Source organism: Trachypithecus francoisi, unplaced genomic scaffold, assembly GCF_009764315.1.
Source record: "Trachypithecus francoisi isolate TF-2019V2 unplaced genomic scaffold, Tfra_2.0 Lachesis_group8, whole genome shotgun sequence".
Lineage (NCBI taxonomy): Eukaryota > Metazoa > Chordata > Mammalia > Primates > Cercopithecidae > Trachypithecus > Trachypithecus francoisi.
The window spans coordinates 109,229,283-109,245,587 of record NW_022681473.1 but is presented as its reverse complement, the minus strand read 5'-3'; the positions used below and the strand labels follow the sequence as shown (position 1 = coordinate 109,245,587).

General features: G+C 50.5%; 1 protein-coding gene across 1 annotated transcript in view; it reads right to left on the bottom strand.

The window, feature by feature from the left end:
* GRIK4 (glutamate ionotropic receptor kainate type subunit 4) overlaps positions 1–16,305 on the bottom strand; it is a 244,864-nt gene that overhangs the window by 104,742 nt on the left and 123,817 nt on the right. Inside the window, exons 12-13 of the mRNA XM_033207192.1 lie at positions 12,353–12,505; positions 11,327–11,431 (exon numbers count right to left, since the gene is read on the bottom strand). Of these exons, the coding sequence (XP_033063083.1) occupies positions 11,327–11,431; positions 12,353–12,505 (258 nt within the window). The remainder of the gene's footprint in view (positions 1–11,326; positions 11,432–12,352; positions 12,506–16,305) is intronic.

Sequence of the window (16,305 nt, the reverse complement as noted above, 5' to 3'; positions counted from 1 at the left end):
AGAAGCGAGATTCTGGGAATACCACACACAAAGGTAGACAGATACATAGATAGTCATCTCTGTGTGAGATGACAGAACTAAAATTTGCAAATATAGTAGAATCCTCAAAGAACAGCTATAAACAATGTTTCATTTTGCTCTCACAATAATTTTATGATGCACATAAAACAGATATGATGATGATCACCATCCCTGCTTGACTGAGGAGGAAATTGAGAAACAGAAAGCTAGAACAGAAACTGAGAGAGCTGGGACTCTGCCCTGAGCCTTTGACCATGAAGCCTTATGCTCTTCCCAGTGCCCCACACTGCCTGCTGCTGAATGTGGCTCCCTCACCTCCCTGGATCCACCTTCATTCTTTCCCCAGGCCTGCCTGCCTGCAAACCCCACACCTCTGGCCGGTGGCCTGGCCCACCTCCCATCAGAGCTGACTGACGCAGGCTGCTTCCTGAGACCGAATTAGCAGGTCCGCCTCTTCCGCTCTTCCAGGCATGAGCTGGCTGAAGAGGCACGGAAAAGAGTCACTGGGAACTGGCAAACTTCCCCAGATTGATCTCAGGCAGAAGCGTGATCGGGCACATTATAAGAAATACATTTAAAATGCAGCACTTTAAAACCTTGTTCTTCTGCCCAAAAGCGGCCCCCAGCTCAAAAATTTAAGTAGCTCTAATTTGTTTGCCGGCTGATGTGTGAATAAGCTTCTGCAGTCAGTGAATTTTCCATCAGAGCTGATAAGCAGGAAGTCCCTGTGCTTTGGGAGAAGGAACCAGACTTATGTGGGCCAGGAAGGCAGGAGAGAAAATGCCCTTCAGGTTACACCCTGCCAAAGCCAGCTCATCTGCCCCTGACTGTTGTCCCTGGAGTGGACAGGAGAGCCTGAGTCACTCATAGGAGAAAGTATTTCAGAGCCTTTTAGTGAAGTAGGTGAGCACTGTTCTTGGATGATGGAAAGAAATGGAAAGGGGGAAGATATCAGTGATTGGAGGGGCCTTCTGCTTCAATTTTCAAATTCCAGTTGTCAGCGGGGAGGTTTGTCATATGAAATCTCTCTTGAACAACTTGGCCAACAGTAGCTTTAGAGAACTCTCATGACAAAATCCTTAGGTCCCCAGGGCTCTGGTGTCCCTGTTGGCTATGAGCTCCTTAGGGCCTGGACAGCACATCTGTGTGCCCCCTGCACACCTCCCCAGGGCCCAGGGAGGTGGGCTGTGCACACACCAGTCCCTTGTTCGCTCCTGTATTCGCTCTCCAAGCCTGCCCTGAGCACCACTCTCAGCTGGCTCAGGGAGCCCCCAGCACTGAATAATAGTATGAAAAGTAGAGGGAGCACATAAACGGAGCTCTGGACCGGTGCTTGCAGGAGCTGGCGGTTAGGGAAGCCTCACTGAGCTGAGTTTTGGAGACGTGAGTAGGCGTAGCCAGGTGAGGCATGGGAGTGGGTATGGGTACACTCGCACGAGCATGTGAGAGAGCCTGGCATGCCTGATTGCCACAGCACCTAGTATTGCTGGAGCAGAGTCGGAAGGGCCAGTGCAGAAGAGGGGACTCCAACGTATGCAGCACCCAACACCTGTCATCCTGAAAGCAAATGGGGGCTGCCGAGGGCTTTTAAGCCCAGGAATGATGCTCTCACAGGTGTGTTCTCTGGTAGGAAAGATGGACTCGCTGACCTCCAACTCTTAAGAATTTTTGACATTCTATGAGATGTTGTCAACTATTTTAAACCTCATTCCAATTCCCCTTCTCCTGGATCCTTAATTTAAAAAGAAGAAATAAGTGACTTCTTAGTAACTTTCAAAGCAGCCCCTCAGCCACCCATCTCTTTTTCTGCTCCCTCCACCCAGATCTGCCGCCTCGAAGTTTCCTTATCAAAGGTAAAGTCACTCCCACTGGCTCTGGGGGTATCGCCTATCAAGTAGCCTCCCCAGCTGGCCCACAGAGGTCTATTCCCAAGCCGGAGAGCTGGCACTCAAGGCTGCTGATTCCCAACAATCAAACCCGGCTCCAGCGCTCTGAGCCAGGCTCCGGCAGAAGGAGCTTCAAAGGATCTGCATATTTATGGTAAATTCCTTCCTCAAATTGAAAATGCATTAGACAGTAGCAATCACAGTACTCTCAGAGCTACCTTCCCGCTTCCACCCCGCAACCTATCTGAGCCTTAATAGTCCTTCTCCTTAGCGCAGAAGGGGCTAGAGCTATGATGGGGTCAGCTCAGAATACGAGGGGCTGGGGTCAAGGGCACAGATGCCGGCGGTACCTCTCCATGGACAGCGTGAAATCCTCCTCACTATTCTTCCATGCCATGTGAAGGCAATGTCACTGCAGAATGTCATCTGACAGGGCGCTTTGATGGTTTTCTGTTCTAGGTTTGTTTACTTTTGAAATGGAGGAAGGGGCCTGGGTATGGGGACAGGAGTGGCTCCCACCAGAGAAGCAGGTCTGCTAAAATTCCCACCAGAGCAACAGAAGCTATTTTCCGGAGTTCTTGGCTGCACAGGGTCACGATAAGAAATGCAGCTGCCTTTATGTGACTTCCAAGTGCAGCAAAGCAAGTTCCACCGCTGCCAACGCAGGAGGATCCCGACTCCCCCGGAAAGGGGGCAGAGCTGCCTCTGTGTGGGCTTCTGTCAGGCAGGATGGCAGGAGAGGAGATTAAAGAGAGGCAGCCTGACCTCCTAGCAACGGGTGGGACTTGCAGAAATTTCAAGGAGTTGGGTTGAATTCTCTGAGCCTTCTAAAGACGACACTGGATCCCTGAGTTCTTGGTTTGCAAGGGTGACTCTGGAAAGTCATTTCATTCATCCTCCTCCTTGGGTTAGAACTCAAATCAGCCCCTTGAAAGCTGGGTTGATACAAGCTTTGGAAAACAAAAGTCTGGCTGTCAGCTCACAAGGCTTATTCCTGGCCCTCTCCTTCACTGCCTTGCCAGTTTCTCCAGCTCTGTAGGAACAGAGTGAAATAAATCTGTGGTCTAAGGAAAGTGTGGCTCAGGTCTAATTTCTATGAAAAGTTCACAGGAAAAGAACCCTGTGTATCTGGTGGGAGAAAGGTAAGTGGAATAATTAATTGATCCCAAGGCCCAGAGTTCAGAATGAATAAAAAATCGGAAAACAAATTCCAGTAAGCAAGCTAATGCGGCAAATAGAAATGTGGTGTTCAGTCTGAGGAAACTCATAACTCTCCAGTGCTCTCAGCTCTGCTGTTCAGCCCCATCCGGAGTGTGGTATTCAATGTGGGCCTTGTGTTTTAATAGACAACCCAGACAAACTGAAAAGCACTAGTGGTGAGAGACGTGGCAGCCATGTCATGTTGGGAACTGTTGCCTGAGAAAGGAAAAAATGGAAGAGTATGACAACACCAGCCCTGTACAGTAAGACCTGGCTGCAATTGTTGCCTTCCCCAAAAGATTATGAGCTCTTGGGGGAACCATGATTCATGAATCTTGCATTCCCAGCCCCTGACACAGAGAAGGTGCTCGAAAATTCTATGCTAAATTCAGGCACGAAAGAATCAGTGAATGAAGTAAAATCAAACTTTTAAAAAATATCTGAAGAGCTGGTAAGAAAGAAGAAGCAGACTGTTCCTATTACGGCAGAATTAGGAGGCAGATTTTGACTCAGTGCCTGGAAGAATTTGGAATGTGTCCCTTGAGAGGCAGTGAATTCCTCAGCCCAGGACATGCTCAAGGAGAGGCTGGGTGGTCATCTCCTTCAGGGGAACAATGGAGAACGTTCTTGCACTGGGTTGGAGGAATCCATGAAAGGCTTGAAGATCCCTTCCAACATGGTCTGGGGCAATTCTGTATAGTGGAAAGACCTTGGACTTTGAAGGCAGCTGTACACAGACCCAGTTCTTAAATCTGGCACTTACTGGCTGTATGAATGTGGATACATGACTTCCTCTCTCTCTGTCTCAATTCCTTCACCTACAAGCTGAGAGAATAGCTCTCCTGCAGGGTTGATGAAATGCTGAGAAATTTTAAATACATACGTACACCACTCAGCACAACACATCATGTAGGTGACAATAAATGTTAGCGATTATGTCAGTAGAGCCGGCTTTCTATGTAACCACAGGCAAGCACAAGACTGTGCCATGCAATTCTAGTTTGGATAATTCTTGGATTCACCCAGGTCAAACGCCGGGAGGTTATGACTTTTGTTGCTCAGAGAAATGAAACTGAGGTATCCACATAGTGATATACAGTGAGCCAATAGAAAAAGTTTAGATCTGCATCTTTAACTAGGAATAGCAAACCTCAAAGGCTTAATTAGAGTCTGTTAAGCCATTTCCGATCCTCAGATGAAAGGTGCGCTCATCTTGTTACAGCACTAACAAAGTTGCTTGGGGGCTGCTCAGAATCTTTGATCTTTAGACCAAGTTAAACGAAGGAAATTCAGGGTCTTCTCATGCTGTGCTTCCTTCTTTCCCAGCCTCTTCCAAAGATTTCTCCCAAATCCGGAAGGGAGACTATACTTTCCTAATACTGTCCAGGCTATCTTCCGTGTCATGAAAAGGGAGGATATGAGATGGACAATGGAGATCTTGCATGCGCAAAAACTGGACGGTGGAGCTGAAACAATACTGTCAACTTCTATGCCCATAAGCCAACAACTGGGAGATAGTCCAGGTTCAGAAATGTCACTGACAGGGCACAACAGGGAACTGTCCCTGACCCTGCAGTCTCCAGCAGAAGCTCCACAGAGTCAGTCTCAAGACTGAAAACCCTCTCCGAACAGAATCAAAATAGTCATTTTTAAAATAGTAGAAAACGGCCGGGCGCGGTGGCTCAAGCCTGTAATCCCAGCACTTTGGGAGGCCGAGACGGGCGGATCACGAGGTCAGGAGATCAAGACCATCCTGACTAACACGGTGAAACCCCGTCTCTACTAAAAAATACAAAAAACTAGCTGGGCGAGGTGGTGGGCGCCTGTAGTCCCAGCTACTCGGGAGGCTGAGGCAGGAGAATGGCGTAAACCCGGGAGGTGGAGCTTGCAGTGAGCTGAGATCCGGCCACTGCACTCCAGCCTGGGCGACAGAGCGAGACTCCGTCTCAAAAAAAAAAAAAAAAAAAAAAATAGTAGAAAACAACCCTGAGTTCTGACAGACTATTTTTAAAACGGTAATAATCCTTTAATCAGCCACCGGCAGAGAATGCGGTATTTGGTTCAGATGTTTTACCAATTACAACCCACCAGGTCCCTGCGTGGGGCTTTCTAGATAATCAAAACCAGCTCTTAATGGTCATTCACCCAGACAGGAAGAGAGAGAATAAAACCCAGCCCCAATGAGAAGACGCCATTCCTAAGGCACGCCCAGCCCAGCCGGTCATCAGGACCCAGGCGCTGTCCTGGTTTGCAGCAGGTGGCAGCAGAACAACAGACCTGGCTAAAGGAGTTTGATTTGGGGTTTTAGGGATTCCAGGAAAGCGAGGAATGGTCAGGAGTGGGGGATCCAACAGCACGGGCTTTGCAGTTGGATAAGCCTAAGCATAAATTCCAGCTCTGCCTGAAGTCCTTGCTAATAGCAGGACCAAGTTCCTTCTGCTCCCTGAGCTCCCGTATTCTTATCGGTGAAATGGGAATTTATCTACCTTGAAGGGCTGTCCTCAAGATTGGAAGCGATTTGTGCAAAGTGCTCATGTGATGTCTGGTATGCAAAAAGTACTCAAAAGATGCTATTTCCCCTGCTCCTTGTCACTTTCTCCTCCCCTGCCCAGCATCACCTTGAATGGAATTGGGAGAGTATTGGCACAGAGATATTGACATTCCTCCCACCCTGGAAGAGAGGCCCAATTCATTATCACTCCCTAAACCATTTCTTCATCCTGTAATAAGCAGGGGAAGGACACCTGTCAAGAGGCAAAGATTGGGCGGTGATTGGGAAGGGACCTGGGGACCAAAGCTGCGAAGCTACATCTGTGTCCATGATACATCACGCACAGTTTTCACTTGGTACTCACGGCACCTACACCAGACAGGGAAGCAGCAGGACACTCACTAGATTTGTTGGAAAAAAAAGCAGGGGCAGGACATAAAGAGAATAATCACCATCCATTTTACAAGTCCAATCAAATATATGTGTCCCTTAGAGTAGTTGAAGGTCAAAGCACATCCTCTTTAATGGTCACTTCTGCAGCAGATTCCATCCAACACTGGCTCAAAAAGATGGGGGTAGGATGTGGAGAGGTCAAGAAAAAAATATCTGTGTAGCGGCTGCAGTTCACGAACACTCTTCTACTAGGACAGTATCTGTCAAAGGGTAGTCTGTGGACCACCTGCACTGTTATCATCTATCTTGGTGCTGGTTAAAATTATGCGGATTTCTGGAATATATCCTGTTTTACTAAACTGGAATTTATAGCTGTGAGGTCTGAGAGTGTTCAATTTTTATGAAGCACTCGCAGTCATTCTGGTGCACGTATATATTTGAGAAGCTTTGCCCTGCACTGCTCATGTGTGCTGCTGCCGAAGAAACTGCAGCCGCTATGGAGGATTCAGGGCACAATCCCTTGCTGGCCTGGGTCGGGGGCTGAAGGATGAGCCTGGGGGCTGGGGCTGATGATGCTGTTTCTTAATAACTCAGGCAGACCTCTGGCCTCGGGGTGAGCACAAGCCAGCCTGAGCAGCGGCTGCTGGAGAAGCAGAATAAAGATGAAGAGGCACTTGGAGCCTAATCAGCTGTCCTTCAAGTGGAGAGTGGGATCAGGGCTACCAGCCAGTTCTGCCACTGCAGGTGTCTCTTGATGGAGGGATGCTGGAAGTGTGCTCTTTCCCTGAAGCACTCACAAAGCAGGGCTGAAGTCTAAGGGGAGTGTTTCAAAGCCTGGGATCAGGCTTTCTATGGAGTGAGCATCATGTTCTCCTAACTGTTCCTCCACTGTTATCATCTCCACCCCCTTCTCCTGTCCCCGTTTTCTTTTTCCGCTTACCACTCCTGACACTATGTCACATATATATTTGTTTGCCTATTGCCTGTCCCCTACTAGAATACAGGCTCCACAAAAGCAGCCACTTTCTCCGTCTTAAAAAACCTATACCTAGAAGAGAGTCTGGCACATAATAGGCACTCAACAAAGATGTCTTGAAAGAATGAATGAATATTCTTCACTTCACATCCCTCAAGCACATTGGGACTCAGAGAAAAGTATGCCTGACAATTTCTCCACAGGCTGGCAGCTTCACCTATTCAGGTAATTAGGAGCCTGAGGGCACAATCTGAGTGTAATAACCCAAATTTGCACTTACGGTTTTCTATGTCAGGCTCCCTGGACAGACTGTGAGCACTCTCTCCGTGCCAAGGGCTGAATCTTTTTCAGCTTCGATTCCCCCAGGCCCAGCATGGTGCCTGATGCATAGTGTATGCTCAACATATGACTTGTTAGATGAATAAAATGGCCATTTTGTGAAATGCCATCCCCGTAGTTTCTGGCTGCCTACCTAACCCTGCTCCCATTTGAGAAATTATGCAAAATGGTAGCTGTTATTGCTTACAGACAATGCAGCTCTGGCCCAGAGATATGAGGCCTTGCTGAGAGTCAGCAGCAGGACTCTGGGCTCCTCTCTGTCTGGGACTCTTTTACTGCCTCGCCTTCCAAGAAGGGTGACCTGGCCTCGGGACCCAGCATAATTAGGATCTCCTAGAAAGAACTCCACTGGACTTCTAAGGAGGGCTGATCGGAGCCTCTCAGATGTGGAGACCCAGAAGCAGGAGGCAGATGTGACAGGGCCTCCGCGGGGTAGGGCTTCATTAGAATCACCTTGGGGGCTTGACGACTGCATCAGGGCCTATCATAGGCCTCCCCATCTAGACTCTTGTGAGGTAGAGTTTTAAAATCTGTGTTTTTAATGCATTTTCCAAGGTGATTCTGATGCATAATTTGTTGTAATGGTTAAGAACTTAGACTTTAGAGGTAGATCTATTTGGGTCCAAAACCAGCTCTGTCATTACTGTTTGTTCAAGGATAATTCAGTCAGTCCCCCTGAGCCTCAGTTTCTTCAAGTATAAAACTGGGACTAATAAAAAGTATCTATTTTGTAGGGTTAAAACAGAAAATATATATGACACACTTAACGTGGTATAAGGCCCATGGCAAGAGCCTAATAAACGGAGGCTGCTGTGATGATGACAATTGCAGTGGTAGTGATGATGATATTGGTGGCGGTGATGATGATGACAATGGTGGTTGTGATGATGATGCTGGTGGGGGTGGTGGTGGTGATGATGGTAGTGGTGATGGTGGTGATGGTGATGATGGGGATAGTGGTGGTGATGATGTTGGCAGCGGTGGTAGTAGTGGTGATGGTGCTGGTGGTGGTGGTACTGATGGTGATGGTGGTGGTGATGGTAGTGGTGGTGATGGTGGTAGTGATGGTGATGGTGGTGGTGGGTGGTAATGATGGTGGTCGTGGTGGTGATGGTAGTGATGGTGGTGGTGCTGGTGATGGTAGTGATGGCGGTGGTGGTGATGGTGGTTGCGGTGGTGGTGGTGATGGTGGTGTTGGTGGTGATGGTGGTGGTAGTGATGGTGGTGGTAGTGATGGTGGTGATGGTGGTGGTGGTGGTGTGATGGTACCGGTGCAGTGGTGGTGCTGGTGATGGTAGTGATGGTGGTGGTGGTGATGGTGGTTGTGGTGGTGGTGGTGATGGTGGTGTTGGTGGTGATGGTGGTGGTAGTGATGGTGGTGGTAGTGATGGTGGTGGTGGTGTGATGGTACCGGTGCAGTGGTGGTGATGGTGGTGATGCTGGTGATGGTGATGGTGGTGGTGATGGTGGTGGTGTGATGGTACTGATGCAGTGGTGGTGATGGTGATGATGGTGGTGATGGCAGTGGTGGTGGTGATGGTGGTGGTGGTGGTGGTGGTGATGGTGGTGGTGGTGACGGTGGTAGTGATGGTGGTGGTGATGGTGGTGGTAATGATGATGGTACAGTGGTGGTGATGGTGATGATGGTGGTGGTGGTGATGGTGATGATGGTGGTGATGGTGGTGGTAGTGATGACGGTGGTGGTGGTGGTGGTGATCATTTGTGGTGGTGATGGTGGTGGTGATCATTTGTGGTGGTGATGGTGGTGGTGGTGGTGGTCGTGATAGTGATGGTGGTGGTGGTAGTGGTGCTGGTGGTGGTGGTGATGGTGGTGGTGGTGGCAGCAGTGGTGGTGGTGGCAGTGGTGGTGATGATGGTGGTAGTGATGGTGATGATGATGGTGGTGGTGGTGATGATGGTAGTGATGGGGGTGGTTTTGGTGATGATGATGGTTGTAGTGGTGATGGTGGTGGTGATTGTTTGTGGTGGTGATGGTGGTGGTGGTGATGGTGATGGTGGTGATAGTGGTGTCGGCAGTGGTGGTGGTGATGGTGGTGTGATGGTACTGGTGCAGTGGTGGTGATGGCGATGGTGGTGGTGGTGATGGTGATGATGGTGGTGATCGTTTGTGGTGGTGATGGTGGTGGTGGCAATGTGGTGATGGTGATGGTGATGATGGTGGTGGTGTTGATGGTGGTGGTGGTGGTGACAGTGGTGGTGGTGATGGTGGTGGTGACGGTGATGGTGGTGGTGGTGGTAATGGTGATGATGGTGGTAGTGGTGGTGGTGATGGTGTTAGTAGTGGTGATGGTAGTGGTGATCATTTGTGGTGGTGACGGTGGTGGTGATGGTGGTGTTGGTAGTGGTGGTGGTGATGGTTGTGTGATGGTACTGGTGCAGTGGTGGTGATGGCGATGATGGTGGTGGTGGTGATGGTGATGATGGTGGTGATGGTGGTGATGATGACGGTGGTGGTGGTGATCGTTTGTGGTGGTGGCGATGTGGTGGTGGTGATGGTGATGGTGGCGGTGACAGTGGTGGTGATGGTGGTGGTGACAGTGGTGGTGATGATGGTGGTGGTGGTGGTGATGGTGGTGGTGGTGACAGTGGTGGTGGTGATGGTGGTGGTGACGGTGATGGTGGTGGTGGCAGTGGTGGTGGCAATGGTGGTGATGATGGTGGTAGTGATGGTGGTGATGGTATTGGTGATTGTTTGTGGTGGTGACGGTGGTGGTGGTGATGGTGGTGATGGTGGTGGTGGTGGTGATGGTTGTGTGATGGTACTGGTGCAGTGGTGGTGATGGTGATGATGGTGATGGTGGTGGTAGTGATGACAGTGGTGGTGGTGGTGGTGATCACTTGTGGTGGTGATGGTGGTGGTGGTCGTGATGGTGATGGTGGTGGTGGTAGTGGTGATGGTGGTGGTGGTGATGATGGTGGTGGTAGTGGTGATGGCAGTGGTGGTGGTGGTGGTGGTGGTGGTGGTAGTGGTGATGGTGGTGGTGGTGATGATGGTGGTGGTAGTGGTGATGGCAGTGGTGGTGGTGGTGGTGGTGGTGGTAGTGGTGATGGTGGTGGTGGTGGTGATGGTGGTAGTAGTGATGGTGGTGGTGATGATGATCATGATGGTGGTGGTGGTGGTGATGATGATGATTCTTCATAATCTGGAAAAGGTGATTGTGCAACCCTTCAGTAGTGTGCTCCCTTGTTCAGCCACTCTGACAGTCAGGAAGCTCTTCAATGTACCCACTTGCTGCTGTATTTAGTGCTTGGCTTCCTACTTACTAGCCTTTTCTAAGGCTTCAGAAGCCAAATAATAGGGAGTTGACTCTTAGGGTGATAGTGAGGGTGGGAGATCTTCAAGAGACAGTTTGAAAGTCATATTCCTTTCAGATCCCTGTTTCTTCTGATGGAAGAGGATCTCAGAAAAGGGGAAAAACGGTAACGGTGGAGAATGAGCAAAGGAGTGGGGAGCTGAAAGGAACTATGAAGGACAAGGCATCCCTGCAATGACGGAGCAGGCAGGGAGCGGCCAGGAGAGGGGCTGTGTCATTGGCATGGGAGTGGGAGTTGTGGGTTGGTCAGAGAAGGGCAGACAGGAGAGACCCAGCCATGCACTCCAACAATGAAGGTTTCCTTGGTCCACATGAGATACAGTCTCTGCCTTGCCACCAGGTTCCCTGGAGTCTAAATGGGCTCCAGGATTAGGGTCAGGCTCAGGGAGTAAAATCCTCCCTGGGAATTCCTCCCTTACACGATACCCCCTTGCCTCCCCTTTCATCCCAGTTCTTTGGTATTTTGCTGGGGGTGTAGTCCCTGAGCCACAGTGGCTGATCTGGTGGCAGGAAGGGGGAGGCTGGTGCAGGCCAGGAGCCTTGCCCAGGATCCAGCCTGCTGCTCTTGGGGATAACTGGGAGTAGGAGGCCATCCAGAACACCAAAGACATCGATGAAATGGGCTGGGGTCAGATAAGGGAACAGAGAGGAGGACCTGCCATCACCACGGCACAGCTGTGCTTACCTGCCGAAAACCATTCCTTGTGAACTGTAAGATTTTCAAGGCATAGTTGGACCTCTGGCCTTTGCTGTTGAATTCAATGTGGCCGGTAAGACCTTCCAATTCTACCTGTCCAAGAGAGAGTGAGTTACAGCACCAAACAGGCCCCAGGTTACACTTGCCCCCCAAGCAAGATTTCTACACAGGGGCTATTTAAGGAGGCCCCAAAGAAGCAAAGCAGTTAAGATCCTTCTCCTGCCCACCCACAGCCAAGGCATCTTGAGATGACAAGTGTGATGTCTGCAGAGACAATTCAGACTTGGCTTGGCCTGGAGTAGGAGAAGAATGCTTCCCCAATAACGCCATACCAACTGCACAAATCAACCCAGTTATAGTGCTAACTTGAGCTCACATTCCTCTCGGCCCCTCCTCCAGGCCTTTGGCTGTCCACAGCATTCATCCTCTCTGGGCAGGCGCTCATCCACCCCCAGGCCCACAGGAAGTCAGGATGACTCTCCACCTAACTCTAAATGCAAAGTCTGAGACATTGTGCTACAGCAGGCTTCTCTGACAGAAGTCTTCTGTGTGGGGTAGAGATCCACATTCATCCACCAGAGGAGGCATGGCTGGGGAGGACAACAATGGGAAACCCAGCCAAGCTAGAAGTCTTGAGCCTGCAACTCCCACAGGGATGCTAGTCTCCAGCAGCACCACCCTTTCCCAGCTGTGTGGAGCTTTGCTGAGAGCACTGCTGAGCAGACAGGCCAGGTGCTAAGTCTGGAATTCAGGGGCCCATTAACAGCATAAGGCTCGAGGGCTGTTGCCTTCTGAACAAACTTCCATGGATTCTCAGTGGTTATTGGGGCTTAGGGAACAAATGTGGCCCATGATTCATTCAACTGGGGTCACTAGAGAACACTGAGTTATCTGGGGCTGTAATAAAAGGCACGTTTTGGGGAAGCCTGGAGTTGAGGGACTATTGTACCTTGAACCAAGTGTCCCACCCCACCAGCCTGGGCACGGCCCTGTAGGGCCTCAGCCGCTCCTCACCATGCGCAGGTAGTTCATGAGGCTGGTGCCATGCTGCCAGATCTGGGCCGAGCCGCAGGACAGGGGCTTCACGCCGATCTCCTGGCTCCGGTTCAGTTCCTGCACCGCAGTCACCACAGCATAGACAGCATCAAACAGCAGGGCCGAGGAGAGCTGGGAGAGGCCGGGGAGCAGGCACAGGGAGGGAGTGATGGGTGTAGAGGAAGGAAGGGAGGGGAGGGAGAAAAGAAGAGGACGGAAGAAGAAAAGAGAAAGCAAAAGAAAGGGAAATAAGAGTGCATCTTCATCGCCCTTGGCCCACGTCCTGTCTCTGGGCCAGCTCTACTGCATCCAATAGTCAGGTACTCACCCAAGACACATAATGGTGGCAAAGGCTGCTCTGGGATTCAAGACTTGAGCTGGCCCTTTGGGCCCCAAATGACTTCAAGTGTACCCTTTTTTCTCTGCTCCAGGGAAACAAGCAACTGCCATTGCTCCCAGGAATCCTCAAGAGGAGGGTAGGGCTGCTTATGTCAAGAAGAGAAAGGAACCTGGCCACTGCCCCCCATCTGCCCATTCTATAAGGCTCAGTTGAAGGTCACTTCCTCCTACAAGACCCCATGATATTGTTTCTTCCTAAATGTGCCTAATATTAGTCCACTTTGTACTGTACAACTTGATGAGTAGGTATGAAGCACATGGTAAGTTCAAAGCCCAAAGATAAGTAGGAACCTATTCCTGTGATTACAGCAGGATGGGGAAGGGAGGTACGAGGAGACAGGGCACGAATAAGGGGAACATGAGACAGAGTGTGGCAGGTCCACAAAGGTCTTGCCGGGGATGGGTTCCAAAGAGGGAAACATCCGGTTGGGCAATCGAGAAAGTCTTTCATGGAGGATGCTGCACTGGAACTGAGCACTGAAGGATGGGGAGTTGCTGCGAAAAGGGAAAGGCATTCCAGAGCATGGAACTGCAGGAACAAAGACTAGAAGGTGGAGAGTTGGACCATTCCTAGAGGGAGGGGAGGGGAGATGAGGGGTGGGGCTGGAGGAAGCAATCCATCGGACACATGACAGGGGTCATGCCATGCAGGGCCTGAAGGTCAGGGAAGAGGTCAGCACAGTTGTGTGCCCATGTTTTCATCTTCCCTATTAAACTGCAAGCTTCTCAGGGTGGAGAACACACAGGACCTTAATCTCTACATTCTGCATTGCATCTGTTATGGGGCTTGTCATGTGACTGGCCCCCAAGACATCTGCTTGACTTGAGTTAACTTCTGGCTGAAATCTGCCCACTACCCCATAAATGGATACAATGTTCGCAGCCTGTGGGGAGGGGAAAGCTGGGTATCTTGGCGGAGGTGGTAGGAGTGGAAAGACAGAAGCCACCTGTCCTTGAGGAACATGCAATCTAAGGAGATAATACTACACTATGTTAAGGTATGCGGGGTCCCTGGCAAAACAAACAAACAAACAAATAAACAAAAAAACCCTAGTAAGTGCAATTGACTATATATTCAGAACTGTGCCAGGGCCCTGAGGGGGGCCAGGAAGGCAGGTGGAGGCCTGCTGGGAGGACTGGTGTTACAGGGCTAGAAGTCCACACACAGTCCCATTATAAAGCAAGTTCCTTCACTGAAACCAGACATTCCATCACTGGCGACTCAACATTGCCCCTTCCAAGCCTCCTCTTTCAACTGATGGCATCCTTGTGAGGGTCCCACGTGACACTCTGTGAGAGCTCCATTCCATGGGACCGACTGCTTACAGCCTGCCTCCTTCCTAGCCAGCCCTGGGACACTGGCCCCTCCAAGGCTGGATGGAGGGATGCTGTCGCAGGGTTTTCAAGCTCTCCAGGCAGTGTAAGCAGTGTGAGACAGCAAGGTGTTGAGGAAAGAGCTTGAAAGCATGAACACCAAACCCGGAGTCCAGATCCCAGCCCTACACTAGTGCTGAGTGATCCCAGGCACGTGAATCCCACCAAGTAAGCAACAATTTCTGCATCTGTAAAAGAGAAGCAGCAGTCCCCGCCTCAGAAGTCTGTAAAAGTGCTCTGCAAACTGCCAGTGCCAGAAGACAACATTCCTGAGGGCAGGGGCTGTGCTCTCAGGCCTAGACAGATGTCAGTAGGTGCTCAGGAAGCAGGTGTTGACTGAACTAAGCAAGGCTCCAGGGAGTGGTAAGGACGGGGGCTACAGGCATGGTGAATGGCCTTATTTCCTACCCAGTTTTGCTACGTGTTCGGCCAGGAGGCCTATGAGGGGAACTGGGTGAGCCAGCTCTGGATAATCTCTTTAAAAGGTAATTACAGAGCAAAACAGTCAACAAAATTTGTCTATTCCAGTCCAAGTTCACCTGCATCACAAAGTCACCTGGCTGCTGTATGCTTTCTTCCTCCCTCTCTCCCTCCCTCTCTTGCTGCTTCTTCCCCTCCTTGCCTTGCTTCTTTGCTTTATTCCCACTTTTATTCAGCCACTACCATCTGGCAGGTACCACAGACCTCAACACCTTCCCACTCTCCACAGAGACACTGGAGCAGGCCACTACCTTCGGCCTCCATCGAGTCTCCTGCATCCCCCTGCTCCAACTCCCCTCCTGTCTGTCCCTGGGTCCCGGAGCCTCCTGGAACCCGAAGACTAAGCAACAAAGGGCACCCAGTTCTCACCATGGGGAACACTGGACACCTCCACAGTCCTGCTGAGCTAGGATGAGCTGGGCTGAGATGCCACACTCCCGAGTCCCTCCATCCATTGTCTTCCATTCTCTCTTCTCTACCTCCCTGCTCTTCCCCTTTGCCCTCAGTTCCTTCTTTATTGGTTCACCCTGCATGGCAGCGAATGCTCCTTTGCAAGCCTACAACCATCCTTGTCCTTTCATGTAACTTGCTTTTCCCTGAGCACATGTGGCTCTTTTATTAATGGGCCTCTCACATGCCACAAACTAATGCTGCAGCCTCCCCCTTTCCGGCTTAGACAAATTGAGGGGAAGTTAGCTGCCCCTACTGAAACCAGCTTCTAGATTCTTCTGTTTGGCTATTTAAATGATACTGCAAACCAATTTCTGTCCCATCTTCTCCCTTGCCTCCCAGTTAATCTTATTCTCAGATTCTCAAAATCACGGAGTATTTGAGCTGGAAGGAATTCTAGAAAACAACTCATCCAGCCAGGCCCGGTGGCTCATGCCTATAATCCCAACCCTTTGAGAGGCCAAGGCAGGTGGATCACTTTGAGGTCGGAGGTTCAAGACCATCCTTGGCAACATGGTGAAACCCTCATCTCTAGTATAAATACAAAAATCAGGGGCCGGGCGCAGTGGCTCACGCATGTAATCCCAGCACTTTGGGAGGCTGAGGCATGTGGATCATGAGATCAGGTGATCAAGACCATCCTGGCTAACACGGCGAAACCCCATCTTGTACTAAAAATACAAGAAAATTAGCCGGGCGCAGTGGCGGGCGCCTGTGGTCACAGCTACTCGGGAGGCTGAGGCAGGAGAATGGCGTGAACCTGCAAGGCGGAGCTTGCAGTGAGCCGAGATCGCGCCATTGCACTCCAGCCTGGGCGACAGAGAGAGACTCTGTCTCAAAAAAAAAAAAAAAAAAAAAAAATCAGCTGTGTGTGGTTGTGCACACCTATAATCCCAGCTACTCGGGAGGCTGAGGCAAGAGAATCGCTTGAACCTAGGAGGCGGCGGCTGCAATGAGCCAAGATTGCACCACTGCACTCCGGCCTGGGCAACAGAGTGAGACTCCATCTCAGGAAAAAAAAAAAAAGTCGTCTTTCTTCTTTTACGAATGAAGAAACTGAGGCACAAGACATTCTTCTCTTGCCCAAGGTCACAAAGCAAGGCCTGGAGGCCCGGCACCCCTTTGTCCAGCCTGGCTTCCTCCCCTCTCCACAGCACTGTCGTCTTCCACCTCCGTCCCGCTGAGAAGTCCAGGTTGTCATTGTTCTACCAGATGTATTCTTATGCCTC